General features: G+C 51.2%; 2 protein-coding genes across 3 annotated transcripts in view; one reads left to right on the top strand and one right to left on the bottom strand.

Moving 5' to 3' along the window:
* Window positions 1-4,729, top strand: part of Robo3 (roundabout guidance receptor 3) — a 15,843-nt gene extending 11,114 nt beyond the window's left edge. Inside the window, exons 17-27 of the mRNA XM_033763954.1 lie at window positions 483-573; window positions 654-696; window positions 877-1,016; window positions 1,294-1,488; window positions 1,644-1,782; window positions 1,951-2,163; window positions 2,533-2,684; window positions 2,788-2,907; window positions 3,098-3,259; window positions 3,677-3,867; window positions 4,491-4,729. Of these exons, the coding sequence (XP_033619845.1) occupies window positions 483-573; window positions 654-696; window positions 877-1,016; window positions 1,294-1,488; window positions 1,644-1,782; window positions 1,951-2,163; window positions 2,533-2,684; window positions 2,788-2,907; window positions 3,098-3,259; window positions 3,677-3,867; window positions 4,491-4,502 (1,458 nt within the window). The 3' untranslated portion in view covers window positions 4,503-4,729. The remainder of the gene's footprint in view (window positions 1-482; window positions 574-653; window positions 697-876; window positions 1,017-1,293; window positions 1,489-1,643; window positions 1,783-1,950; window positions 2,164-2,532; window positions 2,685-2,787; window positions 2,908-3,097; window positions 3,260-3,676; window positions 3,868-4,490) is intronic.
* Window positions 4,730-6,630: 1,901 nt separating this feature from the next.
* On the bottom strand, window positions 6,631-21,884 carry Robo4 (roundabout guidance receptor 4). 2 transcript variants are annotated; one of them, XM_010628707.3, is made up of 18 exons: window positions 21,695-21,884; window positions 20,967-21,293; window positions 20,562-20,719; window positions 20,252-20,372; window positions 19,733-19,860; window positions 19,415-19,643; window positions 19,058-19,170; window positions 18,206-18,374; window positions 17,872-18,057; window positions 17,706-17,748; window positions 15,285-15,421; window positions 14,928-15,191; window positions 11,205-11,312; window positions 10,856-11,015; window positions 10,531-10,653; window positions 10,077-10,435; window positions 6,961-7,167; window positions 6,631-6,820 (listed from the first exon to the last, which is right to left on the bottom strand). In XM_010628707.3, exons 1-18 carry the CDS (start codon window positions 21,762-21,764, stop codon window positions 6,810-6,812), a joined length of 2,913 nt encoding a protein of 970 aa, XP_010627009.1. In that variant the 5' UTR covers window positions 21,765-21,884; the 3' UTR covers window positions 6,631-6,809. The 2 variants fall into 2 exon arrangements, with proteins under 2 accessions (XP_010627009.1, XP_010627008.1); XM_010628706.3 differs by having other exon boundaries at window positions 10,531-10,746.
* Between the last annotated feature and the right edge of the window lie 1,510 nt (window positions 21,885-23,394).

A 23,394-nucleotide genomic window follows, 5' to 3' on the forward strand; every position in this document is an offset into this window, starting at 1 on the left:
GACCAGCAGGGAGCCGGTGCAGGGGTGGGTGGGCCTGGCGGCGGCCCCTTGTGCCCGACGTGGCTGGGAGGAGAGCAGGGCGAAGAGTGGGCCGACCCGGATTCGGGGAGAGGGAGAATTGTGAGCTAAGAAACCAGGACAAGAGAGTACTAGGGATTGCAGCTCAGCCTCAGTTAAGTAGAAGGCCTGTTTCGGCAGGGGAGGCGCGGACCTGGCCTGAGGCTTGTGGCCCGGATCCCAGACAGTAAATTGTGAGCCAGGGTCAGGATGGCAAGAAGGTCCCCTGCAAAGAGGCGGCGTGATTTCTGCTACTTCCTAGTGAGGGGCATCTCTGGAGAGTTGCTGAAGTCTCCGTCAGTGGTTTCCAATCTTGGCTATGTACAGGAATTATTTGGGGAGCTTTAGAACAGTTCTGAGACCCCAGACCCGAGTTCTGATGCAGTTGGTTCAGTAGACTTGGCACCAAGTCAAGGAGTGGATAAGAATTGGGTGTTTTTGACCTCTTGCCTCATTCCTCTCTTCTTTCTCCTACGGGTTCCTTTTCGGAAGCCTCCTTTGCCTACACACCTGCAGGTAAGCCTTCTCTGCCCCAGTGGGGTTCAGACCCCCAACACTGGCCCTCTCTCACTGCTTCTCCCCCTCATCTTCCTCAGTGTCCTTCCCGCACTCAGAGGGCCTCTCTGGAGCCAGTTCCAGGTAATTCTCCTAACTGCTCCCAAGGATAACTGCTTCTGCCAAGAGGCCACTCCCTGCTTCCCTGCTCAGAGTCTCCAGCTTCTGCCCCCGACACCACCATGACTGTGACAACTGCACCTTCCTCACCTTTGCTGACCTCTTCAGGTTCTCCATCCTTAACTCTCATCTGCTCCCTGCCAGGCCACCCATGGGCCTCAGCCCTGCCCACTACCCATGGCTGGCAGACTCCTGGCCCCACCCTTCTGGAAGCCCCTCAGCTCAGGAAACCAGGGGAAGCTGCTGCCCCAGCAACCCTGACCCAGAGGACAGATACTACAACGGTGAGAAGTTCTACCCTCAGGTGCACTCCCTCTCCCAGCCTACTGGGGACAACTGAAGAGCCCCAGTCTTCCCGAGGTTGGTCTGTCCTGGGGCAAGTGGGAGTTGGGGAGCATCTGGCAGGCGTGACCTTCACCTTCTCTTGGCACATAAGGTTTGGGGTGGGGAGGAAATTGAATCAGTGGGATCTCCCTTTGCTCTCCATTCTCCTCTTGTCCTGTGTTTTTCTGTCTCTGCCCCTTGCCTTCTCCCTTGGGCCTCCCTCTTTCTCCTCCTCAGAAGCAGGAATCTCCCTATACCTGGCTCAGACTGCCCGGGGCACTGCTGTCCCTGGTGAGGGTCCTGTCTACAGCACCATAGACCCAGCAGGGGAGGAGCTGCAGACCTTCCACGGGGGGTTCCCCCAACATCCCTCAGGGGACCCAGGCACCTGGAGCCAGTATGCTCCTCCAGAATGGAGCCAAGGGGATGGTGGTATGACCCCAATTCCTTATACCCACATTTTAGCCCTCTCCAGAGCACCCTGCACCCTGAGGCTCTCACAACCAGCCCAGCCCTTCCTTCTGATGTGTTGTCTCATCTCTGGCTCTTTCCTGTTATCCTCAGTGTGCCTCCATCTCTCTTCTCAGGAGCCAGGGGAGGCAAAGTGAAGCTTCTGGGAAAACCTGTGCAGATGCCCTCTCTGAACTGGCCAGAATCCCTGCCCCCACCTCCTCCCTCCTGTGAACTTGGCTGCCCAGAGGGGCCTGAGGAGGAGCTGGTGGGCAGGTAAGGATGTTGCCTGCTGCAGTGCCCCATGCACGGACCCACTGAAGCCTTCTAGGGAATAGGCACAGAGATGCTGGTAGAGGAAGGGAAGGGGGGCAATGGAAAGTCCAAGGGATAGGTATGGGAACTACTTGGTCCTTCCCTTCTTCTCCTGCTCTTTGCCCCCAGCTCAGAGTCAGAAGAGTGGCGCCCACCAATGCCTGAGAGAAGCCACCTGACTGAACTCAGCTTGAGTGGAGGGTGCCCAATGGCTCCATCTAGAGGGGAAACCCCCTCTCCTACACCCTCCTATGGACAGCAGTCCACAGCCACTCTTACCCCCTCACCACCTGACCCTCCCTTGCCCCCCAGTGACATTCCCCATCTCCATCAGATGCCCAGGTAGGGAGGTGTGTGGACCTCACACATCACAAGCCCTCTGTACATCCCTGTCCAGTGACTGGGGGGGTGGATAGCTGAATCTAGGTTCCAGAGGTCTCAGGCCGTGTCGGGGTGGAAGTGTGACATGGGAAGGATACACAGGCTGACAACTCTCTTGTTCCCTTCGGCCTGGCTCTTTGTTGGAGTGAGGGCAAGCATTCCCAGGCATTTCAAACACGGCTCTCCTGTAGCTCCCCTAGCTTGAGAGGCCTTGTAGGACAGTGGGCTAGATCTTGTCCTTCTGAGTATTAGGCTGATGCCTGGCATAGTGCCTGGAAAGTTCTTAGTTTTTGTGGACTGAACAAATGCAGAGGCCTCATGTCATTGCAGGAGGGCACCCCTTGGGCCAAGTTCCCCTCTCAGTGTCTCCCAGCCCACTCTGAGTAGCCACGAAGGGAGGCCTGCTGGCCTGGGTGCTGGCCCCACAGCCTCCCATCACCTCAGCCCCAGCCCCATTCCTAGCACTGCCAGCAGTGCCCCAGGTGAGTCTGTAGAGTCTCACTTGCCCTTCCTCTCTGTACCCCTCCAGTGCTTATTTTCCCCTTACCTGACCCCCTCCTTTGCCTGTCCTCTCTCCATCCCCAGGTGCTACAGGAAGAACTCTTCAGGTGCCTGGGGAGATGACTCCTCCACTTCAAGGACCCCGTGCCCGAATCCGAAAGAAGTCCAAGGCTCTTCCCTATAGGAGAGAGCACAGTCCTGGGGGTGAGGATCCTTGGGCCTGGTAGATGGGAACAGTCAGGGAGGGAGGGAGGGAGCAGCGAGAAACCAGCAATGAGCTCTGGGAGCTGGGGCAGGTGGACCTAGATCAAGGGCCATTCATTTGCAGCCTCCTGGTTTCGGGGGAGGGATGTCAGAGGAAGATGAGATTCTGCTGAAACTGGTCTCTCCCTAGACTTACCTCCACCACCCCTGCCACCACCAGAGGATGAGGCAGGGTGGGCCATGGGGCTGAGAGCAGCAGGCAGCTTGTCCTCCTTGGAGCGGGAACGCAGTGGGGAAAGAAGAGTGCTGCAGGCAGTGCCCCCAGGGGCCCAGCGAGGACCCCACCAGGATGGTAAGGACGGCCTAGATGGCTGGAGGGATTGGAGGCTGATCTAGGTGGCATCCAAATCACCCTTCACCTTCAGTTGGGTTCTTATATCTGGTCAGTGTCAAAGACTCATCTCTCCAGCTGTCTCTGAGCAAACCCAAGATGTGTCTTTTCTCAGGACTGAAGCCCAGAACAAGAGAAGAGTGGGGTCTGGGAGCTCTGTCCTCCTTTCCCCAGGGCTCTCTCCTTTTCAGAGCCACCCCCCATACTCCTGAGCCCATGCTATGTCGAGGCCATGCCCTGGGCATTCTGCTTCTTAGCCCAGCGCCTGCCCCTTGGTCTTCTCCCAGAGCTGGGATGGCAGTTAGGGTGTGGTGTGTAGGTGAGCAGGGATGAGCTGCCTCTTCCTGGGCCCAGCTGCCCTTCTCTGTTGTGCTGCAGAAGGGGTCTGGCTCCCGTATAGCAGGCCAAGCTTCCTGTCCCGTGGCCAAGGCACCAGCACCTGTTCCACAGCTGGGAGCAACTCTTCCAGGGGCTCCGGCAGCTCTCGGGGCTCCAGGGGCCCTGGACGGAGCCGAAGCCAGAGCCGGAGCAGAAGCCAGAGCCAAAGGCCAGGGCAGAAATGTCAAGAGGTGAGAACCAGGGAGTAGAGAGCTGAAGGCTAGGGAGGGCAGAGCAACAGGTGACTGAAAACAGGGAGGTAGGAAAGGGCCTGGGGAAGAGGTCAAAAGGAGGAGACTCAGTGAGAGGGGAAAGTCCTCTAGAAGAAATGACGAGAGGGAAAAATGTGGGGGTGCATGCCTGATGACTTACTCTCTGTGATACAGTGTGTGCCTAGCATGGGAGAGGGCCTGAGTCTAATCGCCAGTATGTGAAAAGTAAACACACAAGAAAAGGAAGAGGCTGGGTGTGGTGGCGCATGCCTGTAATCCCAGCACTCAAGAGGCTGAGACAGGAGGATCGCTGTGAATTTGCGACCAGCCTGGGCTACATAGTGAGTTCCAGGTCAGTCTCAACTACATAGCGAGACCCTGTCTCAAAAAAAAAAAAAAAAAAAAAAAAAAAAAAAAAAAAAAAAAAAAAAAAGAAAAGAAAAGAAAAGAAAAGGAAGAGGACAAGATGACTCAACCTAGAGAAGGGACCAGGTATTCACAGGAGGGTTTGATTAGGAGAAAGGCTGATCTCTTTCTTTGGCCTGCTTACCCTAGCCGAGGGCTTTACAAAACAGCCAGCCTCTCTCTGTCTTTGTCCCCAGGAACCAAGATGACCCTCATGAAGTAATGAGAGTATAGAGAGTCCTGGAGGAAGGGTGGGGGCCCCTTCTCTGGTGTGAACCAAGAGGAGCTGGGCGGAGCCCTCTTCCCTCCTGCAGTGATGCTTGTGGTTCTCAGAAGCCCGTTGGCCTCAATAGCTTCAACTGGTTTGGAAGCCAGCAAGCCAGAGAGCGCTTCCATTTGCATCATGTTCTGAGACCTGATTGTGTAAGGGACAATAAAGAGGGTCTGATCTAAACCTTGGACCTCCTGTCTGTTTTGCACAGCATGTCGGGAAGAAGGGGGCCATTGGGGAGTCTGTAGGTCCGTGCACACCAGTAGATTCTGTGTCCCCTTGAACTTCTGTCAAAAGTACTAAGCGAAGACAAACACTAGGAGACACTGACTTGTTCTGCCTCCTAAAGAACTGAAACCCATGGTCCCGGTGTAATCCCAGGACCTTTCCAAAGAGCCAGTGAAAGGACACCTGCTTCACCTTCAGAGGTGCATGTTTCTGCATATCCGGGACTCCCACACAGAGGATGTCTGCAAACGGGCACCTCTTGACCAGTCTGGGCCCAGGAGATTGATTTGGCTGATAGAAATAAAAAATCTATTTGGCCACAAGGCCACAGTCCCCATCACTCACACACCACAGCCTACTCATTGGCTGCCTGAGGAATTGTTTCCTTTTCCCTTGCTCCACCTTTGGCTTGGTGACTGCCCTGGACCCTGGAGTATGGCTTCTGCCCTCCAAGTTCTAGCTCCAACCTCACCCTCCAGGTTGACCTAAATGTGTGCAAATCCCTCTTTCTCTTTCAGGCTGGAAAACAGGGTTACAGTGTTTACAAAAGGAATTTTACCAGGAAGCCAAAAGAAAAAAAATCCCCAAAAGGTAAAGAAAATAGAATGGATGTGTACCTGAAATACCGATTCTTCCTATGGTTATGAAAATCCAGTTCAGACTGGCCTGATGAACACAGCACCCAGGCCCCTGTCCAACACACTTGGCTTCCAAACTCAGAGTGGAATCTGGGATTGGAGGACTAGAACCTCCTTGCAGGGCTTGCTTCTGGATCACCTCCCCTTCCAGAGGCAGGTTCCTGTGACCCTGGTCATACTCTGCAGCAGCCCCTGCCTCAGCTTGTAGATTCAACCCCTGACCTTTCCTGCCATGTGTGAACACAGGCCGACCTGTCCCCCCTTTAGCTTCCAGTGGCCCACACCCACATTCATGTCTCTGCTCTCATGTTTTATTGGAAGAGTATTCACTAGCCAGCCATCATGGTTCTACCTTTTTGGAATTTAGCTTTGTGTATTTTTAAGAAACCATCTGGGACTCGTCTTTGAGGAGAGGGGCCAGGACTGCAGAAAGCAAGCATTGTCTTCTTAGAATAAATTGCCAGAGTCAGCAGATCCTGAAACTCTCCCATCACTCCCTTTAGTAGATTCTGCTTAAAATCTTGTGGATACATCTCATGCCCTCTGCAACTTCAGAGCAGAAATGAGGGAGACTCTCCAAATGTCAATGAATGCTCAGTCCCTTCCTAACACAGGTATCTCTTGCCATCCAGGTACCTTGCTCAAAATGATGCCCCAGGAAGTGATCTCACAAAGCTCAAGTCTTTACAGTTTTATAGCATCAAGTTCTAGAAGCTGAAAGTGACAACAGGATTAAGAGGGTGCTGTTGTCCTACCTCTCTTTAGCTTCCTCCCTAGACCTAGCCTTGCACCCTTGGCCTTGGCACTAGGTAGAACCACATTCCTCCTCTTTTTTTCTTTACATAATAGGGCTGGGGAGAGGGGTACATTGACCCCCTAGAGGAGGGGCCTAGGTAGGGCTGAGAGAGGTGGCTCTCTTCCACTGCCCTCTCTGACCAGCCGCTGTTGTCCTCTGTGGTGATCCCTCTGGCTGCCCAATTCCCATGATCGTTGAGGGTGAGGAGAACAGGAGATAGAGCTGCTCCTTAAGCCAAAGGCCCAGGCTGTGGGAGTGGCTATGAGGAGAGAGAATCCTGGGGTCAAGTGGAGGTGATGTTTTGCTTCCAGAAAGCTCCAGTTCTGCTTTGCCCTTTCTTTTTCTTTCTTTCTTTCTTTCTTTCTTTCTTTCTTTCTTTCTTTCTTTCTTTCTTTCTTTCTTTCTTTCTTTCTTTCTTCCTTCCTTCCTTCCTTCCTTCCTTCCTTCCTTCCTTTTTATTTTTTTAAGCAATCTTGGTGAGAGAACTCTCCTGAAGGCAGAGAAACGTAGGTCACGGGCCAGGCCTTGTGAGCAGATGGGAAGCGGGGCTCTGATGTCCTTCTGGCTATCTCAGGAACTCAGTTCAGGAGGAATCTGTAGTAGGGAGTTGAAGGAGAGCAGAGTTATCTCCCTTGATCCTACCTTTCCTGCCAGACCCCAGGCTTCCTCTTGGTTCCTCCCCCAGGACCCCTCATGTGAAGATCTCCGCATTAGCCAGACAGCCAGACACTCACCACCAGCCTTGGGCACAGGACGGCTGAGCTGACTTTGCTGGGAAGAGATGCCAGAGTCAGGGGTCCAAGGAGGCAGCCCTCTTCCTGTCTGCTGGGTGTGGTTGATCTCTATGTCCTCCAACCAGTCTGGCCTCCACTCCCATAATGGCAGGGAAAGGGTGGGTGTCAGGAAGAGGTCATCCCGTGGGGAAGGAGGTGATGAGGCATCTGTCAGGGAGAGTAGAGTTGTTTGTGGGGGCTGACCTTCAGCCTCTAGATTGAATTTAGGGAAGAAAGATTAGGATCGGCTTAGAGTATATACCCAGCTCTAACATAACCTAGCCCCAGTTCAGCGCACCAGTCTTGGTAGCTGCAAACCTTCATCTCTTTCTCTTCCCCTTCCCTTCCCTCCTCTCCACCCCCGCTCTTCTTCCTCTTGTCTCTTGCTCTTGCTCTCTCTATGTTAGAATTGAACCTAGGGCTTTTGAACTGAGCTACATCTGAAGACCTATTTATTTACTTTCTTACTTCTTTACTTAATTTTTGAGATAAGATCTCACTAAGTTGCCTAGGCTGGTCTCAAACTTGCAGTCCTCCTGCCTCAGACTCCCAGAATTCTGAGATGTGTGCTGCCCAGCTCATCATTTCCTTCAGAGAATAGCTTGGGCTGTTTGCTTGACTCCATACTCTCCATTTACTGTTTCATTCCCTACACATCTTCCTCCTCCCTCCTCAGGGGCACTTCTTTCTGAGTCATCTTTGCCCTCTCATTTAAAGCCTAGTTGTTTTTCTTCAGAGTGAAGGGTAGATTTAGTAAGATGGGCTTGGGGTATCCGACAGGTCATATGGGATAGGGAACACAAAAGGAGCTGGTGAGTCCTGAGCTACCTTCTGCTGACATGCAAACAGCAGGCCCACTCTGCTAGACACACAGAAGTGTGTCCCGCAGTCACAGGCAGAGCAGGAGGAAGAGCTGGGTGCACAGCACGATGAGGAGGCATATGAAATATGGGATGGAAGGACCTTCCCTAGGAACCATGTCCAGTTAGGGTGGAGCCCTGAAGGCAGGGGCATGAAGAGAATGGCAGGAGTTGGTGTCTACAGGCTAGAAATGGACAACTGCTCCTTGTTCTGGGGGTGATGTTGGGCAAACTAATAAGTTTATCTGACTTATAGTTTCATGAATTGAAAAAGAGTGGCAAAGAATATTCCTTATGACTGGGGGAAAACATCCTGTTTAAAAAATGGTGCTGGGAAAAGTGGCTATCCACATGAGGAAGACTGAATCTAGACCCCATCTTTCACCATGTACTAAACTAAAATCAAAATGGATCAAGGATCTGAATATTAAACCAGACACACAACCTGCTCGAGGACAATGTAGGTAAAACCCTTGAAGTCACTGGTATAGGCAAGGACTTTCTAAATAGAACCCCAGTTGCATAGGAAATAATTCCAAAAATCAATACATGGGACCATAGTAAATTAAAAATGTCTACACAGCAAGAAAAAGGAAAGGAAAGGAAAACCCCAATAGAGTGAAGAGACAGTCTGCAGAATGGAAAAAATTTTGCCAGCCATTTCTCAAAGGGCTCATATTTAGAATATATAAAGAACTCCAAAAAACTGGAGTCCCCCCAAAATAAAACAAAAATGGGCAAGTGAAATGAATAGACACTTCACAGAGGAGTATGAATGGCTAATACATGATGAAATTCTCAACATTACTGGCAATTAGATAAATGCAAATTAAAACAACATTTAGATTACCCCAGAAAGAATGGCAGACATGAAGAAATCAACAATAACAAATGCTGGAGAGGCTATGGGGGAAAAGGAACCCTGCTACACTGTTGGTGCAAGTGTAAAGTAGTACAGCTGCTCTGGAAATTAGCATGAAGATCCTTCAAAAGACTAAAACTAGAAATTCCACGTGACCCAGCTATTCACCTTCTAGGTGTCTTCCTGAAAGAGTTAAAGACATCATACTACAGTGATACACACATACCCATGTTTATAGCAGCATAATTCATAATAGCTAAATCTTGGAAGCAGCCCATATGTTCATCAGCAGATGGGTGAAGAAAGTGTGGTATTTATGCACAATGGAGCACTACTCTGCCATAAAGATAAACTTGTATCATTTGTAGGAGAATGGATTTTTCTTGAGACCATAAAGCTAAGTGAAATAGACACACAAGCTTATCACATGGTTTCTCCTATGTGAGAAATCCAGAGTAAAAATAAAGAGCAAAATAATAGGTAATAGGGAGTAGGGAGATAGATCTTTTTCAAAGGGGAGGGGGATTAAGAAATGGAAGGGGAAGGAGGCAAGAGATAAGGGATGGAAAAAGGAATTGGGATGTGTCATTCCACACAAGGAATGTAAATGTTAGGTATTGCTAACGTGAGGAGGAGGAGGAGGAGGAAGGGCATCAAGGGATGAGTGGGAGGATGGAAGGGAGTAAAAGGGGATGAAAAAAGAATTAAGATGTGTTATGCACTACACCAACTTCCCACAAGGGAAGTACACATTATATACTACACATGTGTATCAGTTTTTAGAAAACCGAAAATGATTTTCAAAAAAGAATATTCCTCATGGAGTTGTTGATATGATGCACATAAAGCAGTTCTCCTAGCTAAGTGTGGTAGGCCATGCCTGTAATCCCAAGGCTCAGGAGGTTGAGACAGGAAGATCTCTGCAACTTGAGTTCAAGGACAGGCTGAACTACATAGTGAAACCTGGTCTCACAGGGCCAGAGATTTGGTACCTCGCCTGCCTGGCAAGTGCAAGGTCCTGAGTTTGATCCCTGGTACTGGAAAAGGAAAACAAAACAAAACAAAAAATCAGTTCTCTTACTTCTTTTTGTTTTTTTTGCGGGGGGGTTGGTTTGGGAATGGAACTAAGGGCCTTCAGCTTACCAGGCAGGTGCTGTGCCACTGAGCTGCATCCTGGGCCCCAATTCTCCTACTTAAGACACAGCAATCCCTCAAAAAAAGCTAGCTATTTTAATGAGGATAAAGCTGGCCTCTTACTCAGGGAGCCTTGCCTCTTACTAGGGAGAAGGGAGGTCTCCCAGGAGCTGTGTTCACCCCAAGGAGGGGAGAGGAGTAAGACGGGAGATCTCACATACCAGTGAACACGCAGTCGGCCTCCCGGGGCTCCAGACCCAAACCAAAACTATCCACAGCTACGGCCAGGGCACGGGCAAAGTGGGCATCAGCGAGGAAGGAGCCATCGGAAGAGCTGACCAGGCTGGCTCTGGCGCTGGGGGCGTTGTCCTCAGAGGCTGAGCCCCAGCCATTGGCCAGGGAGCCCTCGCTGGGGGTGGGGGTGGGGCAGGGCCGAGGTGTGCACAACAAGCCCCCCACTTCAGACGCCACCCCTCCTCCAGCCCTGCCCATGTCTGCCAGCTCTGAGGCTGTCGGGATGCTGATGTACCCATAGGTTGTAGGGGGCGAAGGTGCTCTGGGCATAGGAGAGACGCTGTTCCTAGGCAGAGGGAGACGGTGCAATGGTTAGGGAAGAGTGGCAGAAACATTCGAGCGCGTTCTCCTGAAGCTCTCTGGCATCTCTCAGGCACTCACCTGGGCGTCTCCTCACCCTCACTGAGTTCCAGGCACAGGGCCACCTCCTCAGGGGTCAGCACACTGTCCTGATCCTCCCCCAGAGAGGACAGCGAAGAGCTGGACAGGTGGCTGGAAGCTGGGCTGAGACCAGAGAGGGAAGAGGCCTGGGGGCTGGGAGGCCTGGGGAGGCTAAGGCCAGGGAGGGGGGTGGAAGCTTCAGGTTCCCCTGAGGGCCTGGTTGGGGGAAGGGAGGGACAGCAGGAGGGTTAGTACTGCCCTTTGGGTCTCTGTCCACCCCTTCCCACCCCCTGCCCAACCCCAGCACACCCGCCTGCACTCTTACTGGTTCTGTGGACTCTGAGTGAGGGCTCTGCCAGGAGAGAGAGGGACTGGCGGGAGAGGACGAGTTGCTAGCTCATTGGAATTGCAGAGGAACTGAGGTCCCAGGGCCCGCCAGGCCACCAGAGCCCCCGGCACAGCTCCAGGGGAACAGGAGCCTGGGCCTGAGAATGGCACAATCTCTTTCAGTCCAGACCCCAGCCAACTGGCCCCCCCATCCTGCCCCCTCAACTACTGTCCCCCAGCCGGCTCACTCAGCCTCTGTGGGGACACAGGAGAAGCCCTGCATAGAGGCCTGGGCCCCTGCAGCCTGCCTCCCCACCCTTCCCTCTCCTCTCAGGGTCTCCTCTCACCTGGGCTTTGGGAAAGATTCTTGGAGCCTCTGTGTCCCAGCTCCCAAGCCCAGAGCTCCAAGGAGTGGCTGCCTCGGAGCAGGGGAGAGCTGTTGGCTTGGTGCAGTTCTGCAAAGGAGAGAGCTGGTGGTCAGGGACAAGCCAGAGGAGAACCTTTCAGACCCCAACTCGAGGCTGCATCTTCACCCTTGTTATTCATTTCACCCAGCAGGACCTTGAACCCAGAACAGAAGAAGAAGAACATCCACCAATCCTCTCCACCTACCCCATCTTCATCCAGGCAGCTGTGATAGGATGGAAGGGGGCAGTGGGCTTAGAGTCAAAATCCCTTCTCAGCTGTGTAACCTCAAGAGGCTCATTAACCTTGCCGAGCCTCAGGTTCATTTTGTAAACAATCGCTTCAAATAATGGTTTTGAGGATTAAATGGAAACATTCCAAAGTGACTGGCAAATAATAGGTACTTTCTTTTTCTTCACTGTACTGTATTCCATTCCAATCTTCCTGATCTCTATTCCTTCACAGTGCTACTCTCCTCCTGAGTTTTGGCTGTCTGAAGGCAAACACTCCTTTTCTTGGAGAGAATCTGTTAACAATTTCCATCTCTTGCATTGCAAATATCTCATGATTCTTGACAGCTCTTCCCTTCCCTGAATGTCTTTCACTTGGAGAGGTAGGTTGGACCATCAAATTGAATGAGTAAGACAGTAATAGGAAGTCCCAGACCGTACAAGATGAGACCAGACAGACTCGGTTGACAGGAAGAGGAACTTCAGAAGAGGAAAATGTATTAGTCTCACCTAGGGAGACAAGTTGCTGTCCAGAGTTATTCAGTAATATTTGTTGGATAAATGAGTGAATGCACAGTCCCAACGTGGGAGTCCATGTACCAGTGGCCTGAACTTCTGATCCAGTGGGATAAAAATCCACATAAAGGCTAGACTTCCTCCATTAAAGTTTCCTTTTCTACTTAGGCTGTTTTTGTTTTTATATGTATTCTTTAGTTCTCACATGACTTAGGGAGTCCTGGAGACCAGCTTCAAGGCTGGTGATCTAACTCTGCTGTCATCAGCTTTCTATTGTCCATGCCTGGCTCCTTGACTAAGCTATGAAATGTGACCATATGTTGGCTGGTTGGCATGAGTGGAAAAGAAATGAGAAAATACAGGCCTGGAAAAGGCCATATTTATCCCAGCCCATTTCATTTTCTACAAGGGACTTTGGCAACAAAAGGCCTCCTTCCACCTTGCCTGGAGTTACTTGGATTTTAGCTTCACTGCTTCTCGAATGAACTGTACAATAAAAATGTTATCAAGGTCAAATCTCATTGGACATACCTGAGTTGCTCTAAGTATATTTGGAATGGACTAACGAATGAATGATGCTTTTTAGTGCACATATCTAGCAAAAAGGGCCTAAGCACCTGATATAATGGGTGAGAGATAGAAGAGTGCAGTTTTAAGAATATCAATAGTGAAGGAAAAAAATACAAAATAAGGTCAAATCATTTTTTTACAAAGCAGATCAGAGGGAGCAGAGGCACTGAGAAAGAATGCCAGTTTTAGAAGTAGAAGAAATGCCACCTTTTTGGACTAGGCAGCAGCAGTAGAATCAAGCCCTGTGGCTTTGGACAAGGTCACAGTATGATCTTGTTGCTGCTACCAAGGTGCCAGGAGCCAGAGGTGGAAGATCAAGTGTCCCCCAGTCCAGGGGTGTGACTACAGTTGATCCATCCTGGGGCAGTGAGGAAAGAGGGCTGATGTTAGGAGAAAGAGGGTGAGAGGAGGATCTAAGCCTCATTTCAGAATTGGAAATGGCTTGTGAATTAGCTGGAGAGCTGGGGTGCAGCTTCATGGTAGAGTTCAAGGCCTTGGGTTTAATCCCCAGCATGAAGGAGAAGTAGGAAGAGGAAGAGAAGGAGGGGGAAGAAAAGGAAAATGGGGATTGGAAGGGGAAAGGGAAAGGGTAAGGAAAAGGAAGAGGAGGAGGTAAAGGAATAGAAGGAAGAGGAAGAGGGAAGAGCGGAGGTTTGGCTGTAGAAAATCCCTCACCTAATATTCTAAGAGGAACTGTATGTTACATTAAAGCCATTAAGATGAGACTCGTTCCACCCATTTGTATATTTGTTTGAGACAGAGTCTCACTATGTAGTTCAAGCTGGCCTGGAACTTACTATGTAGCCCAGGCTGGCCTTGAACTCACGGTGATCCTCCTGCCTCAGCTTCCTGAATGCAGGGATCACAGGCATGTGTCACCACACTCAACTCTTCATTCCATCTCTTTTTAATTGGTGCTTCATTACTAACCAGGATTTATAATGCAGTAACTCTAAGGCAGAACTAGAAAGAATGTCAGCTTTGCTAGTAGTTAGAGTTATAAAATTCTGGCTAAACAAGCTTTTAATTACTTTTAATCCATCTTTGTTTTAATAAATTTGGATTGTATGCACTTAAAAGAATTGGTAGGCCAGGGATTTAGCTCAGTGGTTCTGCTGCCTGCCTCACAAGCGCAAGGACCCAAGTTTGATCCCTGGTACCAAAAAAAAAATGGCTGTAGATCTTGCTGCTCACTACAGACAACTCACGAAAACAACAAGAGGAGAGCAGGGCTGTGTCTCTGCAGGCCAGAAAGAGGAAGTGGCAGCCTAGGATAGAAGTGGATTTCCTCAAGGAGCTTCAGGGGGATTAAGAGCAGCCTTCAGAAGTAGAGGCTACTGGCTTCCAAGTTGAGCTCTACAGCTTTTAGCTTGTGGGACTTTGAATAAGTTACCTACCCATTCTGACCTTCTTTTGCTATCTGTAAAATTAGACAAATACTCTAATATCTAAATGATCAAAAAAAAATAAAGCACTAAACAGATAAAAAGTTGTTATCTAAAGACTATAGTTAGTCCTCTCTGGAAAGTCAAAACAGGCAGCTGTTTTCCCTCCTCACCAGTCAGTAAAGAAATCTGCCCAGAAAGGAAATACAATTTCCCCTTGGTATCATGGGAGATTGGTTCCAGGATCCCCACAGACATGAACATTCAAGGAGGTTTAAATCTCTCATACAAAGTGGCATCATATTTGCAGATAACCTTTGCACATCCTTCTGTATACTTTAAATCATCTCTAGAGTACTTGTAATATCGAACGCAAGGTCAATAGTTATGACACTGTATTGTTTAAGGAATAATGACAAAGAAGGAGTCTGCACATGTTCAGTACAGGTGGAATTATTCCCAATATTTTCAATTCAGCGATGGTTGAGTCTGAATGTGGAAGCTGTCAATGTGGAGGGCAGACTGTGCCCCTTCTTTCCCCAGAAGTGTGCTGGGTAACAGTGCCCAGTAGATATGCATAGGTGATGAGAAAGCCAGGCTTCCTGACAGCACTGGCCGTGTTCTGCCAGGCTTCAGCATTACTTTGTGCTGGGCAGCACTTTCATCAGATGGGGAGCCCACAGAGGGCTGTCACCCATATCTCCTGCACCCTCCTGTCTGCCATGAGGTGGTGCTTATTCAATGTTCACGGAGCTGAACTGGCTACAAAAATGGCCCACTCCTGTAAAGACAAGCTGGGGTGTGCGCACTCCTGAAGTGTGGGAAACAAGGCCCAGTGTCTTCTGAGAGAGGCGAGGGGGTGCCGTGGGGCCACAGCCACACCCTGTTTGGGCCTCGAGGCCATCAGGCTTAGTTCCCACCACATTCCCACTCTTGGTCCATCCTACCACCAGCCTCTCCTTACCTTGCTTCTTCTTGGCCTTCCAAGCCTCTGCAGGGCCCAGAGACACACGTGGAGAGGCCAGGCCCCTGCGGCTGCATAGGCTGTCTGAGCTGGGCCAGGGGCTGGAGGTCCGGACCAGCTGGGGAGGGAGGCGCCTGGCAGCTGGCGCCTGAGGACTTGGCCGGGCTGGTGGGCTGGAAGGCATCTCAGCGATGAGGGAGCCATAAAAAGTACTGGTGTCTGGAAGCAGGGGCACCCCGGGGCTTCGGGGGTCCCAGGAGATCACTGCAATGAAAACAACAGGAGTTATGGCGAACATGTCACACCCCACCTCCTGAGCTCCCTCCTGGGATCCCTGTCCCCACAAGGTGTGCTCACGGGAGCGCCGGCAGTCTAGTGGGTCCCGAGGGTCCATTCCCAGCCGGCTGTTGAGGCTGCTGCTGCTGCTCAGGTCCCGAGAGCCAGAGGTGGATCGCCAGGTGTCTGCCAGCCAGGGCGAGTCACTGTGGTCCATCCTGGGGCAGTGGTGAACAGAGGCGGGGAGAGAAGCACAGTGCGATTGGCAATCTAACTGGGCAAGACCCCTGGCTCAGAAGATGGCAGAGGAGTCGAGGACAGTAGTATCATCTACTTTTTGGCCTTTCATAGACTTTTGTTTTGTTTTGTTTTTTGAGACAGGGTCTCACTATGTAGTTGAGACTGACCTCAAACTCACTATGTAGCCCACGCTGGTCTCGAACTTACAGTGATCCTCCTGCCTCAGCCTCCTGAGTGCTGGGAGTACAGGCATGCGCCACCACGCCCGGCTCCCTTCATAGACTTTTGAAGGCTCTGACCTCATGCCCCAAATTCAACACCCTTTTCTGGCCTGGGATCAGGGAAAGTCCAAGTTGCCTAGAGCTAGGAGAAGTTAAAGAGAAATAACTGTGGATGGTGAGGTGAAAAGAGCAGATCCCGGAGCCAGGAAAACCTATGAAAATCCTTATCGGCCGCAGTTTATGCTGTACGACCCCAGGCAAAAATCCGTGTGCCTCTCTCAGTGCCTCTTTCTTTGTAAGATGGCAACAAGACATTCCACATAAACTGATGCTGTGAATTTAAATAAGAAAATGTGAGATCACTTAGCTGGTAGAGCAGGAGCTTGCTACATGGATGTCAGCTGCCAGCTGCCTCACAGATTTGCCTAATGTACTTTTCTGCTTAGAACCTTCAGTAGCTCCCTATTTACCAATACAGAATCCAGTTGCCCAGCTTGTCTGACAGAGCCTTCTTTAATCTGTCTTCTAGCTTCCACCTTATCCTTTACTATGACCCATCTCATACCTCATGCCCAAGCCAGACCAAATGGCTGTGTTTCCCTAGACACAGAGAGATATTTCCTGCTGTTACCATCTGCTTTTCACTTTCTTACTGTCAAGGTACATGTGGAATCTTATTTCTCCTGTGCTTCTCCCCAGTCCCGTCCACATATCTTGCACATGGTTCTGTGCTGCCAGTGCAAGGTTGCTGTCATGCCAGTCTCTGCCTATACGGAAGGTCCCTGGTAGATGGAGATGACTGCCAAGAAATGAATGAGCCAGGGCCGGGGATTTTCACTCAGTGGTTCTGCTGCTTGCTTTGCAAGTGCAAGTTCCTGAATTTGATACCCGGTACCAAAAAAAAAAAAAAAAAAAAAAAGAAAAAAAGAAAAGAAAAAAGAAATGAATAAACTAAAGCATCATAATGGAGTCTTCCTCAGGGACAGATAGAGGATCTCAGGGGAAACAGAAAAAGTTTAGGGCAAAGAAGACAGCCCAGGTGGTGGCTGGAAGCTGATAAGCACAGAAAAACCAGAAACAGTGCCAGCCAACTTGGAACCTTGCTCTGGACTAATAAGCAAGTGATGACAAAATGGCAGCCCAAGGCCTGGCTATCTCTAACCCACAGCAGGTACTCGATAAACTTATTTGGAACAAGGTAGTCCCGGAGAGATGAAATTGCAATATTTTGCAATACTGGAAGTTGAACCCAGGGCTTTTGCACTGATCTATATCCCAGACCTTTCTATTTTTTTTTTTTTATTTTGAGACAGGGTCTTGCTAAGTCTCCAGGCTGGCCTTGAATTTGTGATACTCCTGCCTCAGCCTCCCAAAGTGCTGGGATTATAGGCATGTGCGCTATGCCTGACTTGAAATGACTTTTTAGTGTAAATCCCAGCCAGTCAAAAAAAAAGAGAGAATGTATTATTGTATTATTTCTTAGTATCTTATCTCACAAACCCAGCCTGGCTTCGGCAGCCAAACATTTGAAGCAGCAGTCCATATAGGCTGGCTGTTTTGAACAAGTAGAAAATCTGTGATTAGGGATAAGACACTACATGCTGGGTAGGTGGGTAGGTCATGACAATTCAGACCCCAAAGGCACTAGGTAAACTCTAGGTACAGAGAAAAAACTAAGCATTGAGGGAGTCACCTCCTACCAGTTACTCTCCGCCTAGCAGAGAGAGGCAGCAGGACAGTGAACTGTGTGTTGCGGAGAGGTGAGAGACAAGAACATCGGCCCAGAGGGGTCGGGAAGGCCATCTACTAGCTGTGAGGCCTTGTCAAGGTCACTTAAGTTTTGTGACTCAGCCTGCTCAGGTGTCAAGCGGTGCCGCCAAAACTAGTGAAAGAAAAATGACCTGTAACTTGGAGTCCTCCAGTCCTCAGGTCTCAAACTGCCTGGCAGTAGGACAGACTCACACTTCATTCAGTTCTTGGCCCCACCTCCACTGTCTCTTGACTCCCACCCCCCACAGAGCCCTCCCCTTTCATCTCTCACCTGTGTTTTAGGATGGCGTCCTCACTGGTGTATCTGTACAGACCTGGGAGAAGGCAGGAAGAAGGCTAAATGCAGCGGTGCCATCGCCTGCCCGGAGGCCTAATCCGCCTGCAGCTTCCCAGCTGGACCCAGGAGAGACCTGAACACACAGGACCTCCCCTCTCACCTGGGCCCATGTGTACCCTCGCTTGGCGCCGGCGGTAGATGCACACTGCAATGCCCAGCAGCAGTAGCCAGAGCAGGACACCTCCACTGGCGATGACCTCTGGCCTCTTCAAGGTGGCCCTCAGCCGCTCCAGGGTCCAGGGACCGTGATCACTGGGTTCCTGAGCTGATCGCTCCATGGCCTGCTCTGTAGAGAATGTGGAGCTCAGAGGAGGGAAGGTGAGGCAGCGAGAGTCTAGCAGACAAGAAGGTGGGGCTAAAGTATGAGGTAGGAATAGGGAGAGAAGCGGGTGGTCTGAGCACTGAAGGGTGGGGCCCATGGGCACTGCCCTCACCTAAAAGGAGGCAGACAGGGGTACTGGGTTCCCCAGCCCCAGCCCCAGTGACTGCAGCCACTTGCACACAGTAGGAGCCTGACATCCGGGTGTCGATCTCCAGCTGGGTCTGCGCCCCCACGACAGTGCAGTTGACTGGAGGCGATGAGGCGTTGCCAAGGCTCCAGACCTGGGACATAGGCAAAGGTGAGCAGCTGAGCCCTTCATCTACAGATCAGCTTCTGGGCACCTGGTCCTCTACCCTGTCATTCACCCGGGGACCCTCCTCCCCGTGCTCCAATTTCCTATTTCCCACTTTTCTACCAAGTGAGAGGGACTTTTCTCCAGAAAAGGGCGAAAGTAATCTATTAAAATACACCCAGGACCAGGGATTCTCAAACCTCAGAGTGCTTCAGAAGCACCTGGACCCTTTATAAACCACAGATGGTCAAGCTCATCATGCATTTCTGATTCAGGGGGCTGAGAAAGAGCCTGAGACTCTGCATTCCTAACACCTCCTAGATGATGCTGATATTGGCAGTCCAGGAACTACACTTTTAAGCACCCCTTGCTTGAAGGCTTACAGTCTGACACTGCCTAGTAGATCGCTGTCCCATTTCTTGTATCTGTGACCTTAGCCTCACTTTCCATGTGTAAATGGGGATCACAACCCAGGTGGATTTTGAAATGAGACAGTGGAGGTCAAGTGCTTGGCAGGTATGGCAGACAGTAGACCCTTGCTTAACAATAGTAAAGTCCCTTTGCTCTTCTGCACAGGTTCTCTTCTCAGTGGCCAGAGTGAGACTATGGAGAACCATAGCGTTGAAGGGCGTGTTGCTGGGCTAGGAAAGGCTGCGTACACTTTGGAAGTACCTGGTAGCCACGGATGATGCCATTGTGGTTTTCAGCAGGTGGTGGGACCCAGCTCACTAGGATGCTGCTGTTGTCATGTTTTAGGGTCACTTCCTGGGGTGGGGCACTGGGTACTGGAGGGAAGGAAGACAGACTATAAGGGGTGCTGATCCCTCAGGACTCTTCTAGGGAAAAGAGCTGGAATGGGGAATACAGAGTCAGAGCCCCACTGAGAAGGATAGCACCTTCTTCAGCTCTGAGTGCCCGGCCAAGGAGAAAGGATATTATCATCTCCTCCAGACTAGAGTTGGAGAGGCCCCCACAAGAAGGGCCCCAGGGGAGGAATGCTGTTGAGTCCTGGGAGGATCTTTCTCTGACCTTGTTCTGGCAGCTTCAGGAGCAACACATTGCTGTCAGGTCCTCGAGCCCGGCCAGAGGATGGTCTCACTTTGAACTCATAGCCTTGGCCCCAGTGGAGTCCCCCAAGCTCTGCGCTCTGCCAGCCATCCAGCAGCACCTCTGCCCATGGAGCTTTCTGACCTCCCTGGGCTGCCTGGGCCCTGAACAAGGCTGTGTAGGACTGAGCAGGTGCAGCAGGACCACTCACCTGGGAAGAAGCCGAAGGAAGAGTGGGGGTCAGGAGCACAAGACAGCCCTCTTTTGAGCTTTAGATTGGCTGTAACCCCTCATCCTTACCTTCCAGCTGAGCCATACAGCCGGCCCAGCCTTGGGGCCCTTCTTGGGGTCTGGATTCAGCAGGGTCACATTTTCTAGGTGAATTCGCACAGCCAGAAGCTCCAGAGGCTCGGTGTGGTCTTGGGCCTCTGTGGGAAGCACAGGAATGGGATGGGGCCTGCAGGACAGTGTGAAGGGGTGGAGGAGTGGGGCATCCCCCAGATGAATTTAACTTCACCGAATTCCCAAGTCTAGAGCACTCCTGTTTCACTTCTAGTATACAGGTGGGGTCCCCACCATTCAGACCCTTATCCCAAGCTGAGCCCCACATATCCTAATCCCAGCCCAAATCTGAGCATCCCATCCTAAGTGGAGCCTCCTATCTTGCCCTGGACTTTATTTGTTTTTTTTTTGTTTTTTGTTTTTTGTTTTTTGGTGCCGGGGATCTAACTCAGGTCCTTGAGCTTACCAGGCAGGCAGCGGAACCACTGAGCTAAATCCCCAGCCCGCCCTGGACTTTAATTGGCCCCTTGCTCTTACCCCGTATGTATACCCTGGCCGCTCTACTTTCCCGTTGTCCTGCAATGTTGGTGGCTGCACACATATAGATCCCTGTGTCACTCTTCTCTGCTCTTGACATCAGCAATGAGCCGCTGGATACCTAAGAGGGCCAGGTACATTGTGATGTCTTCATGGAAGGAGAGGCTGTGGGCTAGAGGATGGCTGGAGGCCTCAGTGCCTTCCCTGCTTCAAATTCTCCCAAAGGACACTGGGCTGGCAAGGCCAGTCCTCAAGGTGCGCCCACTCGTGCTCAGGACAGGATGAAGTGTAGGAATGGGGCTCCACTCACCGTGAGCCGCCCTTGCTGGAGGTCCAGGGGTTTCCCGTCTTTCCACCATGAGACTGTGGGTTCTGGGTAGCCCCAGGGAGGCCCACATTCCAGAATCACCTGCTCACCCTCTAGGGCCACTGTGTCTTGGGGTTGGATCTGGAAATCCTCCCAGAGGACTGTGGGACAGATAGTGGATCACCAGGGAGCAGGATCAGGGCCTCCTCTTCCCAGAGTCCTGCCTTGACACCTCCTGCCAGTCCCATTCCATTCTGTCTGCCTATTCCCAGGCCTTCCCCATAGAGCAGGTCCAACCCAGCTCTCCTTCCAAGTGCCCCAGACCAAGCTTTCCCCCACAGATTCCCCCTCACATAGACATCTCAGACCAGGCTTGCCCTACCCTGTGCCTCCTTTCCTAGGCCTTACCAGCCACAGACAGCCGAGCACCCCTGCTGACTGCCGTGCCCAGCCGGTTTCTGGCCTCACAAGTGTAGACACCCAGGATTGTGGACAGGACCTGGTCATCATGAACTCGTCCCTGTGTGGGGGGCCGCAGCAGGAGAAGGGTTCCATCGGAGAAGAGGTGGTATAGGTCCATATCTATGTTGAGGGGCTGTCCATTCAGCAGCCAGTGGATGGTGGGGGGTGGCTGGCCTGAGGCTTTGCAGCTCATCTTGGCAGAGCCGGAGCCCTGGAGCAGCTGGTCCTGTGGGTGAACTAAGATCTGGGGTGGGGACTCCTGAACAGTGCCTCCTGTGGGGTGGGGGGAGGAGGAAAACAGAGCCCAGGCTGACGACCAACAATGCCCCATACCTCCACTCCCTTCTCTCTTGTGAAGGAGACGGCCTATTGGCCAGACTCACAAATAACAAGCTTGCTAGATGGAAAGGAGAGGACTAGTATACATAGCACCCAGGCCAGGGCTTGGATAGCTGTCTGTCTCTGTCTCTGTGTGTGTCTCTGTCTCTGTCTGTCTCTGTCTCTCTCATACCACACACACACTACATCATCATCATCATCTTTGTCATTGTTGTCGTCCATCATCTCTGGTACTCCTACAGCAGGAAAGAAGCAAAAGAGCCAGGGAATCCCATCTACTCCGGGCAAGCCTTGGGTCGGGGAATGTGGGCTAGGAAAGGGAGAGCTCCACTTACCCATGGCAAACAGAAGCAAGAGAGGCAGGGACCACCTGCCCCCAAGGAGGCCAGCTCCTTCAGGGCCCATGGCTGCTTCAGCCTTCTGTCCTTGTCCCAGGCACTTTGTCCTGCTGCTCTGAGTTCACAGCACTGAGGAAAGGAGGGGTGGAGTAGGGTGTTCTAGTTGTTTGTGACCGAGACTCTGTCCCAGTAGGGAAGCGGCTTTGAGGAAACCGATGCTTCCTGCCTGGCCCTCAGTGGCTTGGAGAACTGGGAGGAGACCAGAGGCGAAAAACTCTCTGACGTTTATCCTTTAGCCAGAACCCCTGACCCAACTTCAGCCCTGAAGTTTACCTCAGCTCTAGTTTGGGGTTTCTGAAGGGGAATCTTCACACTGTAACTCCACGCACATCCTGAACCCTTCAACACCCAAACTCTGTTTAAAGCTTGACCCTGAATCTCAGTGCTTACACTTTTGTGTCTGAGTGGCCACCCATTAGAATGGGCTGGAGACCCACAGGTGGGGCCTTGGGGAGCACAGTAAGCTGAGGACACATGGCAGAGGTGGGGTTGCAGGCCAAGGAAGCTAAGTGGAGGGAGTGGGTGTGGATGGTCACTCCGTGGTCCATTTTCCCAGAGACAGATGGGGCTGGTGATGGGAAGATGGAAGATAGGAAGGACTGAACCTCTGGGACAAGCTGGGAGATTCCCGCGGTGCGTTTAATTCACCTCAGAGATACTGAAACAAGCTTTTGTGAGACCTTGAATTGAGCAGATTCTTTAACTCTGCAAGTCAGTTTCCTGATCTGCAAAATGGGTATACTAATACAGTAGTAGAGCCTACCTTGGGCTGGAATTATAACGGAACGAGAAAAGATACTCAGCATTTGCAGTGCCTGTGTGTTATAAGTGAAGGGTTAGCCCACATTAATTGTTTATACATCCCATCACTGAATCCATTTCCGCATCCCATCTATTTTTCAGGTCCTGGAAAGGATGGTGGCCTAAAAGACCTTTCTAGCCTTGAGAGCCTTTGTCTGTTGCAGACAGGCTCTGCAGCTTCCCAGCCTGCCATGTCAGTTAGCCCCTCCCACAAGCTTAGAGGCTGCTCTCTCTTAGAGCCCAGCTCCTGTTTACAGGTCTCTTCCTTCCAAATCTGGAATCTCAGCCATTTCCTGGAGTTGTTCCCAGAAGGCCAAGGCCAGGCTCTGGAGTTCAGGGGAAGAGCATCCAGCCTTTGTTCTCAATTGTTGTGGCAAGCTTCTCAGTGGCGCCCCTAACCCAGCTGACTTTCCTCCCCCTCTCCAGCCAGGCCTCAGGACCAGCCACATTCCAAGCAACCTACCAAGGGGAAGGCCTCCCTCTCCTCCTCCTCTTGGCCTCCCAAATTGAGACCAAGGTCTAAGGTTAAGAAAGAATCGGGCAAGAGAACCCCATGGTCTCTACAAACAGAGGGGTACCCTGAGATAAAGAATAGATGGAGTAAATGTAATAGAGTGGCAGAGTTTGAAAGATAGGGATTTGGCACAGAGAATAGAATGTGGGCTGTTAGAGGTGGAACCTTTAAGGGTGCTGACTAAGTCAATGGTTTGAGTGTTGGTCGATTGTGGCTGGCTGAGTAGAGCCAGGCTCATAGGGCCAAGGATCTGTGGGTTCAGATTGATGAAAGGATATTCATATGGACTCTGAACTCAGTCAAGGAAGAGACAGGAAGAGAT

The sequence above is a fragment of the Fukomys damarensis genome, unplaced genomic scaffold (assembly GCF_012274545.1).
Source record: "Fukomys damarensis isolate Sample0158 unplaced genomic scaffold, DMR_v1.0_HiC HiC_scaffold_16, whole genome shotgun sequence".
NCBI lineage: Eukaryota > Metazoa > Chordata > Mammalia > Rodentia > Bathyergidae > Fukomys > Fukomys damarensis.

Coding starts and splice junctions, on each gene's coding strand:
- Robo4 (XM_010628706.3), bottom strand. CDS start 21,764: ATGGGCCCTGAAGGAGCTGGCCTCCTTGGGGGCAGGTGGTCCCTGCCT. Junction 19,644..19,732: donor CTGTATGGCTCAGCTGGAAG/GTAAGGATGAGG, acceptor GCTTCTTCCCAG/GTGAGTGGTCCTGCTGCACC. Junction 11,313..14,927: donor GAAGGCCAAGAAGAAGCAAG/GTAAGGAGAGGC, acceptor TCTCCTTTGCAG/AACTGCACCAAGCCAACAGC.